A 16493-nucleotide genomic window follows, 5' to 3' on the forward strand; every position below is an offset into this window, starting at 1 on the left:
TTTCCGGCGGATATTGATTTCCGGATGTGGACCTTGGGATCTATTTCGGACGTCCACAAGAGAAAGTGTTCTCTGCGCAGTAACACTTAAAATGAATTGCTTGGCGTATAACTCAAGGCCAGTTCCCACATATAGCGCTTTGCTACATAGCGCTAAAAAATTGCACTATATTTTCCTCCTCGCAATGCTACGAACCGCTATAAAACCGCTCTTGTCGAAGTAGAGCCCCGGTTAACTTTTCTAGCGCTATATTGAGCGGTGAGTCTGCGTTAACCAATCGTGAGCGTCTTTCAGTCGTGACGTCACGGAAGCTGAGGTTTGATTTGCTTCCGATCAGTCGGAGCAGCAAGGCGGGAATGCGACGTACGTGAGGCCGACAACGGCAAGCCCTTTCACCACCACCACCGGGAATGCGACGACGACGACGTGAAAATGGCCACGAGTTTCATTTGCCAATGCATGGGTGTTTGGTTAGTATAGTCTGGTATCGCGATCACAGCATCGAAAGTGTCATCCCCCTTCATGCTACGGATACCCGACGCCGAAAGTAAGCAATCACGGTAGCACCGGTACATCACGTCGCAATGAGATATCTCGTGACCACAGCAGAATAGCGCTATGTGCTCGGTTGTATGTGAGAGCGGCAGGCGGAAAAACAGCGCAAGATTTTGAGGGCTGTTTTCTAGCGCTATAAAGCGAAGCGCTGTATGTGGAAACTCGCCTTCACAATGACGATAACGATCTTACTGATTTTTGTTTGAGGCATTCAGTTGGTTCATCGAAAGTCGAACTCTCGCCATGATACACCTTGCCACGTTTTTCTCTCTTGCAATAAATGCTCCATGTAACATCCCGTATTCATGCGGCCGTGCTGCGAATGTACTGCTAGGGACGTCCATCTATATGTAGCTCCCAAAGGTGTCTGTCTGACATTCATTTCAGGGCATGGGCGATGGGATCTATTTCGGACGTCCGCAGGAGATGGTGTTCTGTCTGAGAAGGGGAAGAAGTTTGACTTCTTTCAGTTTCCGTGTAAACAGCCGCCCCCACAGCAGAAGTCTTCCAATGTTTACTCGCTACTCGGGCACATAACACCGGTAAAAACCCTGTTCGAGCCTGTGATGACAGATGAGTACCCCCCACCCCCAGGTACAATGTTGCATCCCGGATGCTCCATGAACATGAGGTTATGTTGAATTAACCATTCAGTTCTGTAACTCATCGAATCGGTCAACAATACAAACCCTTATGACCAACGGAGACAGCACGCACATGGTTTTAGTTGACGAAATTTTTGACAGCCAGTTAGCCGAGCAGTGGCTCGAGCTCTTCATGAAAAGGCGGAGTGAGAGTACATTTACAGTCTACATCCTACAGCGTTTGTTCCCAATGGAGGTCCTGGGTAAAGGCTCCTCGCTTATGACAACTTGATAATCCGACTATGACCGACATTTCGAGAGAGGAACTGAGGAGAACACGTGTTCTTCCCCCGTTATTGTGACCGCCCACCACAGACAGAGTCTTCTACCATCGTCGTCGTCATCATCACCACCATCGCAGCGCGGTTGTAAATAAATTGTTGAATATAGAAAATTGTGTTGTGTTGTGGTGCTGTACCCGCAATGTCTGCGTCTTCAATAAATGAGAACGAACGAACACATGTTGCACGTGAATATGACAATTCGCTTTATGACCAGAATTCGCGGTAGCGGCCTTGACCGTACACGTGCAATGAGTCAGCCTATTTGTGTGGAAAGATGCTGTACGTGCCTCAGGGTAGGACTGTGGATAATTTTCGACGACCAGGGCTTGGCTTACGCCGAAAGCATCCAAGCCAACATATTCCAGACAGAGCCACCGAGGCCGGCTTTGCGCGGTAACAGTTCACCGTAAAGCGAAAATATCTTGCATCTTGACGAATGTCACAGGGTGTTGAGCCATGTTAGATGACATGTTCCTGCACCCTACACTATTATTTGCATTCGTGCGAACCTGCGAATTTTGTCCGCGAACTGATCCGGCTGGTGACTCCGGTAGGCGATGGAATGCGCCAGAGGTGTTATATGCTTACGTTTTCTTTTTTTTTGCTTGACTTGGTGCATTCTAACTCTTGGCCATGTATCTCATGCGTACACGCTTGACAACACGCAGTCCACTGTGACGGCCTAAACACGGCCTAAAACTGTTCCATTCATAACCCTTACCCGCCCATCACTGTAGCGTAGAAATGAGCGCAGACACGTTACATTTCATTCTATTATGTTTATGGGACATTTCGTTCATCTTATCGATAGGCACGACAAGTTCTGTTGTTGCGTTATGTACGAACCCATCACAGATGTCTTGGGGTATCGCTATTCATCCTCCTGTGGCCCATGAAACTGCCGATCTTTGTTTACATGTCCAGATGGATATTTTACGAATGCACGCAACAGAGAATGCTCCGACGCTGTTTCGTCCAGTGAGAAATACGGTGAAGCGGTTGATATATTTGACCTTTTCCCTATGTCGTCATCCGCAACGCAGAAAGATGACGTAGATGACTGGGGTTCCTCACTGGCAGTGCCTGCCGCGTGATACAAATGGAAGCAGGCCGGAGATTCGTTGGGCAGCCGTGCGGAATCGTGTTTGGATATTTGTTTCTTGGCTACTTTTTTACTGTATCTCTTGAAGTTCCACAGGGACAGTGTTGGCCTACTGAGGCAGCGAATATTCTTACGCGGCTCGAGCCTGTGGCGTCGGGAAGAGCACGTCCTCGAGCTCCTGTGGGGATGTTGGGAATGGGAAGGCGCGGGAATATTGGCAATAAGGCTGCCAAAGAACGGCCTGTCGACGTTATATTTCGAAAGATGCGTTATGACGCTACTGGAAGTCGTTTGCGATTGCAAAATGGCGTTGTATACGGACTCGAAGCAGGGTCTGTCGGGTGTTGGACGGTCCACGCTGAATGTTGGGACAAACTGGCATAACCGAGACCCTTGTTCTGGAAGGTTCATCACGGGATTCCTTAGGGGCCTCTTGCGCAAATTACGGTACAATTCAGAGTTCGAAGAGCTCGATGTGGTGATGAAGCCTTCCAGTGACTGCTGATGCGAGTCCTGAGTTATAGAATTTAAGCTGTGTACGCGCCTCAGTGGTGGTATGGATAGATTCCTCGTGACGCATTCCAATATTTCATGGCCCGCAGCGTCATTTCTCACCCCGCTGTTTTTGTAGCTTTCTGGTGTACAGCTGGAGCCGTGCACTCCGACGATATAGTTGCTGTGAGCGGTGTGCATGCCATCGGATCGGTTTTCGCACTCTTGCGCGCCTGACTGTCGGGAAGAGTCTGGCCAAGCAGCTACGTCATCGACGAGACTTGCGGTGGTCAGTGACGCTTGCTGGCTGTTCGACTTCGTGTTGGTCGGCAAGGGCATAGCACTGCCTAGCTGGAACTCGGGAATCGTTTGCCCAGCGTTCGCTTTGGGGACGTCGTTGGTATGTGTCTGCGTTGGTGCCTCATGCAACAGTGCAAACATGGATCCTACGTGTGGATGCTGAAGTAGAATGAGGTCACGGAGCCTCAGCGGTTGAAACCCGTTATCGCATTGCGCGAGGTCAGACCCCGTAACTGAATGAGACTTCTTCAAGAGCCCACCAGCAGCCCGCGTGGTGTCTGTTGGTTCCCCGTACTCTCGGAGCCTTTTATGCGTGGACGGGATCTCTAGGTTTACTATCTGTTGCACAATGTACTGAGTTTCGCCGACTGCAGCGACGCCTGAAGTTCGCCTTTGAGATGTGAGAGAGCGTTCGCGAAGGTAATGTTCGTTTCCCAACATGAAAACTTTGAGCGCATCCTGTGGAGCCTGAGTTTTCTGACGTCCAGTACAAGAATTTTTGCGGGACGACTTCGAAAGAAACGTCTGCGTGTTGGCTTCATTTCTGGGCTGTGTCGTCATTGCATTCTGTTCATGTACTTCAGTGCTACATTGGGCTTTGTCGTTACCTGGAATCTGCTGGACACTTCCGTCCTGGCTGCGCCCTGGTGACTTCGCACCTGTCTCGTTTGTGTGCTGCTGCGAGGGGCACGGTGCGGCGGTACTGGCAGCTGCGATGTCAAGTATAGGAGCCACGTCAGCGCTGGTTGCAGAAGCCAGAAACGATGCAGGTGACGACGGTAGCAATGAACGCCCTGCATTGCAGGAAGCTCTTTCGACTACTCTCTTCAGAATTTCATGCGACTCCTCATGCAGGTTGCGTTCGGTGTCCTTGTCCAGGATCTCGTTTAGTTTGTGCTCAGTCGAGCTTGAATGATTTGGGAGTTCGAAGTGCATGTAGCTCGCAACCACCTGGGGCTGGCTCTGCAGGTCAGTCGTGGTAGGTCTGTTCGGTTGGTAAACATCAGTCGCTACAAAGCCAATCGGGCCCCCCTCTGTCTCGACGTCACCGGACAACTTTCGAGTTTTGTTACACCTAGTACCCTCGAATATAACCGAGTCGGATACGTGAGCAGCCTTAATTGCAAGGAGCTGTCCTTGTTCAGTCACTTTCGCATCGCTGGCGTCCGAGCTGCCTTGCGTACTACTAACGTCACCAGAGGCAACCTGTAGTTCCTTACTGCCAGCCTGCGAAAGCTTCCTCCTGATCCCTTCGCTCGAAACACGCCTTGAAGTCCCTGATGAGGCTTCAGAAATGGAAGGGGAATGGCGCTTTGGCATCACTGCATCCTGGAACTTGACGTGCTGCGTCGACTTTGTCGAGCGGCTGCCCGATGGTAGTAGTACGCCTTTGCTTGGTTTTGGTGTGTTTGCGCCATCGCTCGGTTCGGCTGTTTCGTGACGTCCTCCGGCACCACCGGCTTCCATCGTTCGATTTGTTTGGGAAGAAAGAGACGTAATTCCGTCTCTGAAGAGAACGTTCTTTAGTTCTTCTTCCAACTCGGAAAGTTTTCTTTTTAAATTCCAAACGTTGCAGTTCGTGGACGTCATGGTCTTGAGGACGTCAAGCTTAGAAAGCCGTTCTTTCACTTCCTCAAGTTCAACCCTGGAGGTGTCTTCCGCAACTTGTTTCGCATCGTCGTTGTGCACACGGTGTTCCTTTATAGTTGCACTACTTACTTGTGGCTGTGTAGCGGTGTCCTCTTCGTCCTTCGACAACTTATTCCCACGCTCAGCAGGTGGCGTTGAACAGGGCGTGTATTGAGAAAACGCTTTGTCTTCAGGCCGTGCTAACGGTGGTGTCATATTATCGTTTGGCTTTACGACTGCATAGTTCTCACGATGGCGAGTGTTTTCGTCATCATCTTCCTCGAGCTCCTTACAAGATGGTTTGCTCGCAGAAGCTTTCCTAACGGTTTGCTTCGAGTCCAGCTCCACTTCCGAGGACAATCTGTGACTGGACGGCCTTGAGAAAACGGTCGCTTTGCACTGTAGACCAGCAAAATGCTCGGCCAGACTTCCAAGAGGCAGAGACTTGCTGGACATTTTTCGCTTAGCGGACGACGAAGTTTGATCCGACGTCATGTAAGATGGCATCTTTTCCGGCAGACTACCGAAGTACAGAAGGCGTCCTTTCCTGTCTTCAATAAGTTTTCTCTGCTCCTTCATGAAGGAATCTTCGCTGACCTCCTGAAGTGAATCTTCAAAAGCGTGGTCTTCAAACGCCAGAGGTTTATTAACGACCTCGTGAACCTTTTTCTTGCGTTGTCTGTTGCCCATCAATTTTCTGCGCAGAGTGGGAGGCACCTTGTCTGGCGCTGGCGTTGCCTTCGCCATTCTGAACACGTCTTCAGCGTGTCCACCAGTTTCTACGTTGATTACGATGCTTTCTGCCTGTAAGATATCCTGCAACGCCTTCAGTTCGTCGGCAACGCTGTCAGGTTCAGCTCGAGGCTTTCTTTCGCCCACTAATGAGGCTCCTCTGCTACGACCGTCCATATCAGCTTTGCCAGTGCTACCAACGGCCACGCTGTCGCGGTCGTCCTGAAGCTTTTCAACGGACAAGAAGCCAGGGCGTGGGTACGCGTCTTTTTCCTTTGCTTCGATAGGTTTCCTGTCCAAAACGAGCCTACCGCTTCCTCCGAGAAACGCAGCGCCTACGTCTTGTTTTGGACGTTTAATATACCTCGGCGGACGTCTCGTATTACGAGCGAAGTCCCAATCCCAAGATGCTGCAGGGGACCGAGGTGTAAGCACTCTGCGGTTATAAATGGGAATGGCCGAGCTGCGTCTCTCTCGTAGAAGCTGAGCCGCCGCGTCAGATGTCTGCGAAACATTATCCAAGGAGAGATTGCTCGATCCTTGTTGACTGCTGGATGATTCCCTGTCTCTCTTGTCACGAGCGTACCTGTAATTACATAAGATTAGATGATTGGCGCATGATAAACGATGGATGAACTCGGGCGAGGCATCATTTTTTTTCTTGCAGTTGTAACTGGCACTCTTTTAGGAATACGCACTTCTGATAGCTGTACGCAGCACCCAGTATAAGCAAGGTTAAGATCAGAACCATTGTTGGCGCCACGGCGAACAACAGGGTAGCATGCGACGTCTTCGCTGCAACGACACGACCAAGTATAACGACGTTAATATATTCGAAATATTATTTGGACTCTAGCAACGATCAGTAAAATATTGACTTACGAGGCAAGCAGCGTTGATTCTCAGTGAGCACGTATGGTAGGGGACAATAGCAGAGAAAATCCACGCAGAGTACATTGGGGCTGTTGTAGCTGCATTCCAGATTACTTACGCAAGATTCGTACATAGATTTTGCTGGGAGGGATTTAAATACTCCTCTTTTAAATGACCGTTTGACCATTTATCTGTCGACTTACCCCGTACGCATCTCTGAATTCCGCTGGAGTCTTTTATGTAAACAGGCGTCGCCTTAGCGCAGCCACACCGCTTGTCCGTTGTGACGTCAATAGATATGCATGCGAGTCCGAGATCCGATGAGCAATCCTTGTCCCGCGAACAAGGATTAGCGAAGACGTGTTTCCCGCCATTTAGTGTCGCGGCTGAAAGTATTGGCGAATGTGAAATTACATTAGAATGCTTCATTCATGGCAGTGGCGACACTATTTGTCATAATCTATAGACAGAACTTTGTGGAGAACCAAAGAATGCAAACCTTCAGTACTTCGCTGCTGATTACTGTGAGCAGTACTGGAGGCAGTGGTTCCATCTGTCCGGTCGTTGTCTTGCACTCTAACGCGAGGCAAGGACAGCTTAACTGAAGATATCTTTAGAGCCTCCACAACAGGACGTACCTGAAGTCAGGAAATTGGGCTCCGACCACCACTGTACATACCAGGAACTGAATATGGCAGAGGACGAACCTCATTGTTCGACAGCCACGGTATGGATGAGAACGATGCTTGAGGCTCGAGGCATTGGTGTGCGCCAACGGTTTGGCTTCTTCTTCTTCTTCCTTTTCTCCCTTGCACTCGTGCTATTTCCGAGCGCTCTTCCTGCCGATGTGGCGGCATGTTGCTCGGGGGGGAATCGTGCGTCATGGGCAGGCTTCACAGGGAACTGTGCCGACGTTTGTCTTCAAGCGTCTGAGGAAAACCCGCAGGGAAAACTCCCACACAGCAATCATGACGGTGCTTCGTCTATGGAGACGAGCCGCTATCAGCCGCGTGGGGAGCCACAGGTAACCGCAGAAAGCCTGTGTTTCAAATCTTCTGCCGTGAGTGGCTGACATCCTGACTGGAAATGTCAACGTGCGAAGGATTGAGAGGAAGGTGACGCCCTTAGAAGTCGGCCCAGGACGCACATTCCCCCAGAGCGTTATCGCCCACCACTAGCACCGGGAGGTGACCCCGGGTTCGAATCCGTGCGCCGGCTGTGCTGTTTGTTGTTTGCTGATTGTTTTCCTCAGGCGGCTTTAAGGCAAATGTCGGCATTGTTCCCTGCGAAGTCTGCCCAGGACGCACGATCCCCCCTCTTCGATGTAGTCGTGATGTTGCTCGCCTATAAGCGAGGCCGACTACAGTAAGTAGTTCCATCACCACCAACCACGTCTTCTGCGGCTAGTCATTGCGTAGACAGCATTTTTCGCCCTTGTTAGTCTCTAACGATTATATAGTGTTGAGTGCGATTGTAACAACTTGAAAACAGTGATATAAGTGCGCACTTGTTCTCGAATCGAGGATAGTCGAGGGTGTGATAAACGCTTCTTCTTCAAATGGAACTCAGTTGGGACTATCAGCTTGGGGTTCCTAACATAGGATCGACACCCTATCTGGCGACAAGAGAAAAGGGCCCACAAACATCAGGGATAGATACGAAAAAAAAAAAGTCCTATATGTATTCACACCAGCTCTTTGTTTCCAGTGTCTTATCTGTTCCTTAAACGTTGTTTTGTTACTTCTTTATTCTTGAAGCAATATCGGACATCAAACATACTGAGGCATAACAACTGAGGAGCATGCACTACATGTGATGCAGTTCGTTGATGCATCCTCGCCATCCTTTGTTCATTGTTCTATTTATTGACATACTAGCTGCGGTATAGATCAATGATAATAGATGCGCGTGATAAATTACTATACAATGCGTCACGTTTCTTATGAAAAGCAGAATGGAGATATGCTTCTTGTTGCGAGGAACTGCGGTCCCCTCCCAACGGCTTCATTGCTGTGATATCCCATCTCGCCAAAGTCGTCGCCCGAGGTGCAGTTGCCGCTGAGGAAGGCGTCGATACCTCCTTCACATTGATAAGACCGGAAACGGCATCCGTTTGGTTTCGTATTGAGTGACTCAATGAAATACCTTATGGATCGTCGATGGCTGCAGGATACATCTGCAAAAATAAGAATGAACTAGCAATTCTCACAGCAAGCGGTGGTCCTGGTGGTCTTACCAAATAGTGGGGTACCGCATCCAGGCTGCTTGCGGCCACCATTAGGATAGAAATCTGCGTGACCCAGGGGCGTCGCCATGCCAAGCTGACCCCAGAATACGTTGTCTCCGGCGCTGGTGTGAATGGCATCCACGTAAAGTGCGTCCTCCTTGGACAGGGAAATGCTGTACGACTCGAAGAGTGGTCCAGCAGCATCCAAAGCTGGAGGCATGCATATGAAATGTGGTCACACATCGTCCGCCAACCGAGGCTCAAGTTCTACTATACGCTGTGTAAACCTTCGTATCTTCATAATCCTACCGAATTTGTCGTTGCAACCTACGTGTCTCACACTGCATTGTCCCAAAATACTGTTTCATCTATGTGTCGCGGAAGTATCATAAAATTAATTTCTAGTTTTAAGAAGTATGACGTCATGAGGTGGGCCCAGTCTACACTGCGTCTGTCAACACTGCGCTTTGAAGGTCGATTTCTGTGCCCTAGCCACAGCTATGGTCTTCTAGACGTACAGCATAGCACAGCTGCTGGCAGTCTTCCAACGTGGGGTGGTGAGCGGAGACGCGCGCTGTTGCTAGGAGACAGAAGCCAGGGCTCCCCTTGACGTCACGTATATCCTTGTTGATTTATAATACTTTTTCTTTTTCCAATCAGTCAATCAATCAACCACAATACCAAATAACATGTGTCCGTAGTGGCACTTTAAAGAGCCCCGTGATATTTGTCGTTGTGTTTCGCTCACCGGTTATCCTTCCTATCAGGCGTCCAGTGTGGCCCTTGAAATGTCTTCCGAAGAAACCCCCCGCGTGACTTCCAAGACTGTAGCCTATGACGTGCACACGCTCAGGGTCAACGGTGTGCGGGTATTTCTCCAACAACCCTTGCAGCAGACGAGATATCTGACGACCGACGAGGGCGCTGTTTGCCACGGCTACTTTGTAGTACGGGAAAGCTGCCCCCTTCTCCCAGTCCACCGCGATGACATTGCAGTCCTTCTGCGGTTGTTGCGCGGCATTAATCGGGATCCCATAGTACAGCGCCCATGCGGCTTCGCGGCCACAAATCACTTTTCAACTTACCTCTTCCAGCAAGATTGTTTTTGCGGTCATGATCCATTTGGTTCTCGCGTTCTCCATGAATCCATGCACTAAGACAACCAGGTCTTTCGTCTGTCCGAATTGCCGCAAGCTTGAACGTGGGGCACGGTAGTCAAGAATCGTGGGCTTCCCACGATCCGAGCGGGAATATAGTTGAAACTGCGTGCCGATAACTTCAGGAGGTAGAGGTAACTTTCCCACATGTAGCATGGGTCCTCGCGTGCTGAAACAACCCAAGTCGTCGTAGCACGCTTCACCAATCGTCTCATACCGGGGCTCGGAGCTATTCTGTGCGTTAGAAATATAAGCTTACTGTATGACCGTCATCCACAAGTCATTAGCGTATAAGTGCGTACCTGCTGCGCATCAGTTGTCTTGTCCGCGAGCAACATGCTGAACGCTGTGAGTGTACCCTTGTACCATTCGTAGAGCTCACTGTCATGGTGCGTTTCCTCTGGGCCCCGCTTTTGATCTTGTTGAGAAGCCGCATTTCTTGCACACGTGCTTCGACCAGAAGTACTGCCGATGTACAGCAGCAGTAAGAGAACTGGAATAAAATAGGCGGTATTGTGTGGGTCGCTATGGCAACAATATCGTGGGCGCGAAGAGCACAGAAGTCGGTTGCTCGCAATTGACGTAAGACATCAACTTACCCGTCGCCTGTTTCCACGCTTCCATCGCGAGTAAGGACATATGTAAGCTGCTGAGGAAAGCTATACATAGTCGTAGGCCATGAAATTGGATGCCTTATTGTTCTCGTCAACCTTGCTTCCACTTGCGTTTTGATGTCATGGGTTCTGCTTGGCGCATAATGCTTCCAAAATTATCTTTCTTTTTGCGCGATCCGCGCCATGTAAGAATCCGATCGTGTGCGATGTTGTGCAGGGAAGACGTTTCCGAATTTTCCGTTCTACTATACGAGGCAGGAGGAGAAGACAAGTTATTTTCGACAAAGGATGTGGACGCAAGTCACAGCGTGTGCAAAGAAAATGTACACCTTCAAATTTAGACGTACATCTTTGTATTCAGACGTCATACTAGCGTTCAGTGAAGCTGCTCCATGCACAGCTTAGGGCTATATAGCGTCTGTCTTCTAGCAACAGCACTCGTCTCCGCTCTTCGCCCCACGTTGGAAGACGGACAAGAGCTGTGGTGAGAAAACGGAAATGGACCGTCGAGGAGCATATATACTTCTCAAAAACTAGAAACTCATTTAGTAAAATTTCCGCTTCACAATTAGAAACAATATTTTGGAAGGCTGCAGCTATTCAGAATGAGACACGATGTAACAACGCGCATGATTACGCGCTGGGATCTTGGAGCTGTTCGCTCGTGTTACGCTGATCCGTGCCCTGTAGCCGGGTACATGTCGGCACATACCGTATAATTTACACTGCGCATTAACCAAAATCTATGTAACTTTGTAGTGGATGAGGTAATTAAACATACGAAAAACACAACCAAGCCTCACAACGCCCAGTGCGGTGATGCCTATATTGCTGGTGCCTTTTCTTTAACGGCTACCATTAAATTAAAATGTGCTTCTTCTTTTTTTTTTTTAGCTCGAAAATACACCTGAAATTATATACCGGTCATTGGCAGAAAAAGCAATGAATCTCGCGACAATGGGTAGGAACGTCGCCATTATTTTTTTTGGGCTCTCGTGGGCGTACTGCGGGTGCGGGTGCCTGCTCGTCGCTTGTGCTGTGTTGTGTGTTCCTGTATTATCATCAACGTTAGTTTGTCTTTGTAGGTATAAAAAGTATTTATGATTTGATAAATTGATTGACATTAGACCAACGCGTCAGTTCATTTAGTCGCTTTCATACGGCAGTCGAGATGAAGATGATCGCCTCTTGACACGTGATCTAATGCCATCCGAAATAAGCACACGATCTAAAGCATGCGTCGGCACAGATAACTGAGAAATCGGAGCGACCTGCTTTCGTTTCACGGCCACTGAAGACAATGCCAGGCAATAAATGATGCACACGAACAGGAAACATCCAATCCGGCGCGGACTGAAGTATCAGGCGTGGGCGCGAAAGTGTGCTTGCAAGCAGTTCACGTTCCACGTAATCGTATAATTAATTTCTAGTCTTGAGAAGTATAACGTCATCGGGCGTCGCAATTTGCCAGACATTTGGCGACATTGCTCCTCGAAGCTTGACTTCCGTCTGCTCCCAAGGCTCACCACAACTGCTTGAGAATCCGAAACTATGAAATTTCGCGGGTTCTTTCGAAAGTCTTGAGCGAGGTTCATTTATAATACGAAATAAAATATTTTTTTTAAAATCCGTAATGACACTTTAATGATGAAGATGAAAAAGTACAGATGAAGGCATATACACATGTCTTTCCAGACAAGAACCTTTCGTCATCACACGATGCAGAAAGGTGGCTCGCTCTTTGTCTTCAGGAACTGCTGCCCTCTCGTGTCGACGAAGTAGCTCGGGTAGCCCATTTCCCCACTCCACTTCTTGGCCTCGCAATCTCCGCTGGTAATGGCATCGACACTGCAAGAATGAGACCTGAACCGACAGTGGGTGCTATGTGCCAGCAGCGATTCAATGAAGTACTCGACGGAGCGCCTGTGGCTACATCCAACATCTGTCAAAGCAAACAATGAAAAAAAAAAAGTTACTTCACCTCTGTAACTACGATATCACGTTACGACAAACTACATTACATCTATCGCATAAATGAAAGAGGAGTGTGGCTTTGAGAATTTTTTTCAGTAGGACCTTACCCAAGAAGGAGCATCCAGGTTGTGATTGACCTCCATTAGGGTAAAAGTCGGCGTGTGCGAATGGTATATTCGTGCCAAACTGGCCCAGTAGTATTGAGGCCCCACCACTGGTGTGGATCGCATCCACGTAAGAGGCGTCCTTCCGAGATACGTGGATCTGAGAGTCTACGAACAAGGGTCCTGCAGCGTCCAGTGCTGTAATGATAAAGGTCACGTGGTATATGGTCGTATATGCATTCGTCAAAGTAGCAAGGAAGTGACATTAGCTCAACAGTTAACACCATGGTTCATTCATTAGTTAGTCTATGAGGAACCACCATGTACAGTATTTTCGTCCTACGGTGTCCGATAGGGCTGTAGGGTGCGTGAATACTGGCTCCTTCTGTGTAGGGTGGAGTCACCCTTTGCAGAGGCGAACGCCGCAAAGCCGCCATTTTGAAGCCCGCGCTGACCATGCGTAAGTAACTGTGTTTAGATTACAGCGACGTTTTCCAACCTCCTGTGCAATTTATTTACTCAATTCGAAAGTATATTGGCTTATGTCAGCACAGTGCGAGTTGCGCGTGGGCTTCAAGATGGCGGAAATAAGTAGCAGACGACGCTCTTCCTCACCCTAAACAGATGGAGCTAGTACTCAGTCTCGTCTCTGCCAACGCCACCTAGATACAAAAGGCCTGCTTAATGCCTCCTCCCACTCTTTCGCACGTCGACATACGAAGTCGGGGTGTCAGCCAATCGCCTGGGATTGTTTCAAACGCAGGCTTTCTGTGGCTACCAGTGGCTGCCTATGTGGCTCATGACGGCTCGTCTGCATAGCTAGAGCCGTCGAAAGTACGGTTGCGCCCTTTTCCTACATCTTCGTTGTCCGCCTCAGATTTTGTTAGTACCTATTTAAATTCGCGTTCGCCCGAACCCCTTTCTTCCAGCATATATATATATATATATACAGTCAACCCTCGATATGTGAACACCCTTCGTTTCTGTCCCATCTGTCAGATTTTACACATATGAGAGAGTTTTAGGAAATAGCGTATTCACACTGCGCACGCGCTATACACGAAGACACGTTCGGCGCATGCGGTGTGTGCTCCCGCTATTTCCTGGCGTACGGAAAGCGATTACGTACGCAGTACCGAAACTCTCTATTATTTGGATTATTAGGGCGTAGCATTTTGTTTAATTGCACATGTGCTGCATATAACGAGCGCTGCATGTGGGCAAAATTAACCCACGTCGTGGCATCGCTACTAACGCTACGTGAAGCCAACGCCACCTACATGCAGAAGGCCTTCTTAATGCCTCCTCTCTCTCTTTCGCTACGTCGACACGTAAAGTCATAATTCGTCTGCTACCGCGATTCACCGTTCTGCGAACTCAAGAACTATAGCAGATGATTGCATCTAACTTCGCAGATTTTATAACCTGTAACCTAAAAGTGCAACACGCTTTGAGAAAATTAGTCTTAAGAAAAAACATAGGACCGTTTGCGCTTTATTTTATTTACGCGGGCACGTTCACTGCTCGCAGACGACAGTGGATGGCAATACGGCTGATGGTGTTGGTCTCCATGGGTACGACCGCTGAGAGCGCGTCCGTGATTGGCTATACGGCCGTTGAAAACGCGATCCTGATTGGCTGACTTTCAGTTGTTACGTCACGTCGACGAGTAAGCAGGCTTCCTCTATCATAGGTGGCGTTTGCGAAGCACGAGCTGTCGTGTCGTCTGATTTATTTATTAGCTAACGGCTACGTCATATGGAGTATACCTGTGATCCTCCCGATCCTTTGGTGAGTCTCGTTGAAGTAGTGCCTTCCACAGAAGCCGCTTACGTGTGCCCCAAGACTAAAGCCAATTAGGTGAACCTTTTGTGGGTGCACTGCTTCTGGATAGAGTGCCTTGAGGCGTTGCAGGAGAAGTGACACCTGACGACCGACTAGAGCACTATTAGCTACCGCGGTGGTGTAGTCCGGGAACAGAGCTCCCTCGCTCCAATCCACTGTAATGACGACGCGGTCCTCCTGCAGAAAAAAAAAAGTATTATTACATCATCACTACGGTTACTGGAACAGTGAAAGTACCGTAGTCAGTACCTCTTTACCGCCGCACGCATGGATCAAGTATGGCCGCCGCAGCATGTGTTGGCTCGCGTGCCTCCCGGCGATGGCGGTACTTTCCAAGACCAGATTCCCAACTCTCCAAACTAAAGATCCATGCTCCGGCGGCCATACTTCGTCCGTGGGAAACGGAAAACGACTGTCCTTCCCTGTCCCAGTGACTCTCATGCAGAACATGCCGTCACTGGCGTATCCAGGGGGGTTCCAACCACGACCTACTACATTGTAACGACCATGTCATAGTCGGCGAACCGTATGAGGAGCTCGTCTGCATCGATCCGCTAGGAGCGCTACACATCGGCCCGCGAGATCTACATCAGGATTGGACAATGTAAATTTGAATTTTGAACGATTTGGGAGAGCGAGACAAGGGAAATCCTTCTTCAATGTAAAGTCCCCGTAGAAGCCGAAAATATTTTTCTTGCCGTGGTCGCTGAAGAAGCGGCGTGCTTACCTTTTCAAGTAGCTTCTTAGTGATGTCCATAACCCAGTCGTCTTCGCCGCTTCCCATGAAGCCATGGATTACTAGGACGATGTCTTTAGCGGTTGCGAAGTGTTCTGCTGTCTGGTTGAGCTCATTATAATTGAAGTGAATTGGATGTTCGCTACTCAGGTTCGTGTACAGCGCGAACGAGGTGCCGATTTCGTCCGGGTGCTGAGGCAGCTCGCCTACGTGGTTCATCATTCCGTCAGTGCTGAAACAGCCCAGGTCTTCGAAACAGGCTGTTGGGTTGCTGTATACAGCTGGGAGCGGAGTTTTCTGCGATGGTCCTCTAGGTCTTAATATCACGTGGACATTCTGCATTGAGACATACCTTTCTGATCTCGCTCATCTTCACGGCAAGATACATGCTTTCAGCGAGGAGCATCCCTTCTCGAACTTCACTTTCACTGTCATTGGTGATCCCGTTCCGTCGCCCGTCGAGGAGGAGATCTCCGACGTCCCATGTACGACCATGTGCAGGCTGGTTCAGGCTTCGGCAGGACACCTGGCAGGCCGTCCCGACAAGCAGTACTGCAGGTAGTCAACAATCACATATCCTGTCACGCCGCGCGCGTGATGCTGTCTTCCGTCTGAACATAGAAACACACAGAGCTGCTTACCGATAAAGCTGGCTAACATCTCCCTGTGTATACTTGATGCAGCAAGAGGCCCCAATAAAGTCAACACTGGCATGGGCTTGAGATTACATCTGTATAAATACAAGGGCCGAGGGAACCCCGTGTAATGGACAATGTTGAGAAAGATATCGGGAGACGGTGATACGGTGATATCGCGGAGAATGCAACGGTGTCCAAACATCGTTCAAGCGGCCTCGCAGACGCCAGCCATGTGATGCATATGCATGTGATGCAGGCATTTCGCAACTTATGGCGATGTCACGTCATGCATCTCGTGCTCCTAATAAGCTCCTCAGGTGTCAGTGATGGGCAGCAGGAATATTCCCAGGATTTTCGTCTCGGGAGGGATGTCCCGCAATGGGGGCACGCAAAAATCTGCTACTTTTCTGGCGTTTTTGGCCTTTCTGGCCATTGTGCTGGGAAAATCCCTTACGGGCAAAGTCCCCAAAATTTTACTCAAAGTAAAGTACTAAGTACCCCGGCATACATAGTACCTTAAGCACAGTACAAAGTATCAGTTTTCAAATGCACTTCAAGCAAATACTAGGTCAAGCACTTTAAAGTGC

At 49.2% G+C, this 16493-nt stretch overlaps 2 protein-coding genes and 1 pseudogene across 2 annotated transcripts; all 3 read right to left on the bottom strand.

The window, feature by feature from the left end:
• Window positions 1-2143: 2143 nt before the first annotated feature.
• LOC135368771 (uncharacterized) lies at window positions 2144-7401 on the bottom strand. The gene is made up of 6 exons (XM_064602279.1): window positions 7250-7401; window positions 7111-7187; window positions 6815-6997; window positions 6621-6752; window positions 6437-6533; window positions 2144-6324 (listed from the first exon to the last, which is right to left on the bottom strand). The coding sequence occupies exons 1-6, from the start codon at window positions 7321-7323 to the stop codon at window positions 2355-2357; spliced, it is 4533 nt and encodes a 1510-aa protein (XP_064458349.1). The 5' UTR covers window positions 7324-7401; the 3' UTR covers window positions 2144-2354.
• A 1050-nt stretch (window positions 7402-8451) lies between these two features.
• On the bottom strand, window positions 8452-10619 carry LOC135369463 (inactive pancreatic lipase-related protein 1-like; annotated as a pseudogene).
• Window positions 10620-12230: 1611 nt separating this feature from the next.
• LOC135368772 (inactive pancreatic lipase-related protein 1-like) lies at window positions 12231-16110 on the bottom strand. Its single transcript, XM_064602281.1, has 6 exons — window positions 15910-16110; window positions 15621-15820; window positions 15260-15565; window positions 14457-14709; window positions 12691-12885; window positions 12231-12551 (listed from the first exon to the last, which is right to left on the bottom strand). Exons 1-6 carry the CDS (start codon window positions 16106-16108, stop codon window positions 12322-12324), a joined length of 1383 nt encoding a protein of 460 aa, XP_064458351.1. The 5' UTR covers window positions 16109-16110; the 3' UTR covers window positions 12231-12321.
• Window positions 16111-16493: the final 383 nt, after the last annotated feature.

This window comes from Ornithodoros turicata, chromosome 9 (assembly GCF_037126465.1).
Source record: "Ornithodoros turicata isolate Travis chromosome 9, ASM3712646v1, whole genome shotgun sequence".
Taxonomy (NCBI): domain Eukaryota; kingdom Metazoa; phylum Arthropoda; class Arachnida; order Ixodida; family Argasidae; genus Ornithodoros; species Ornithodoros turicata.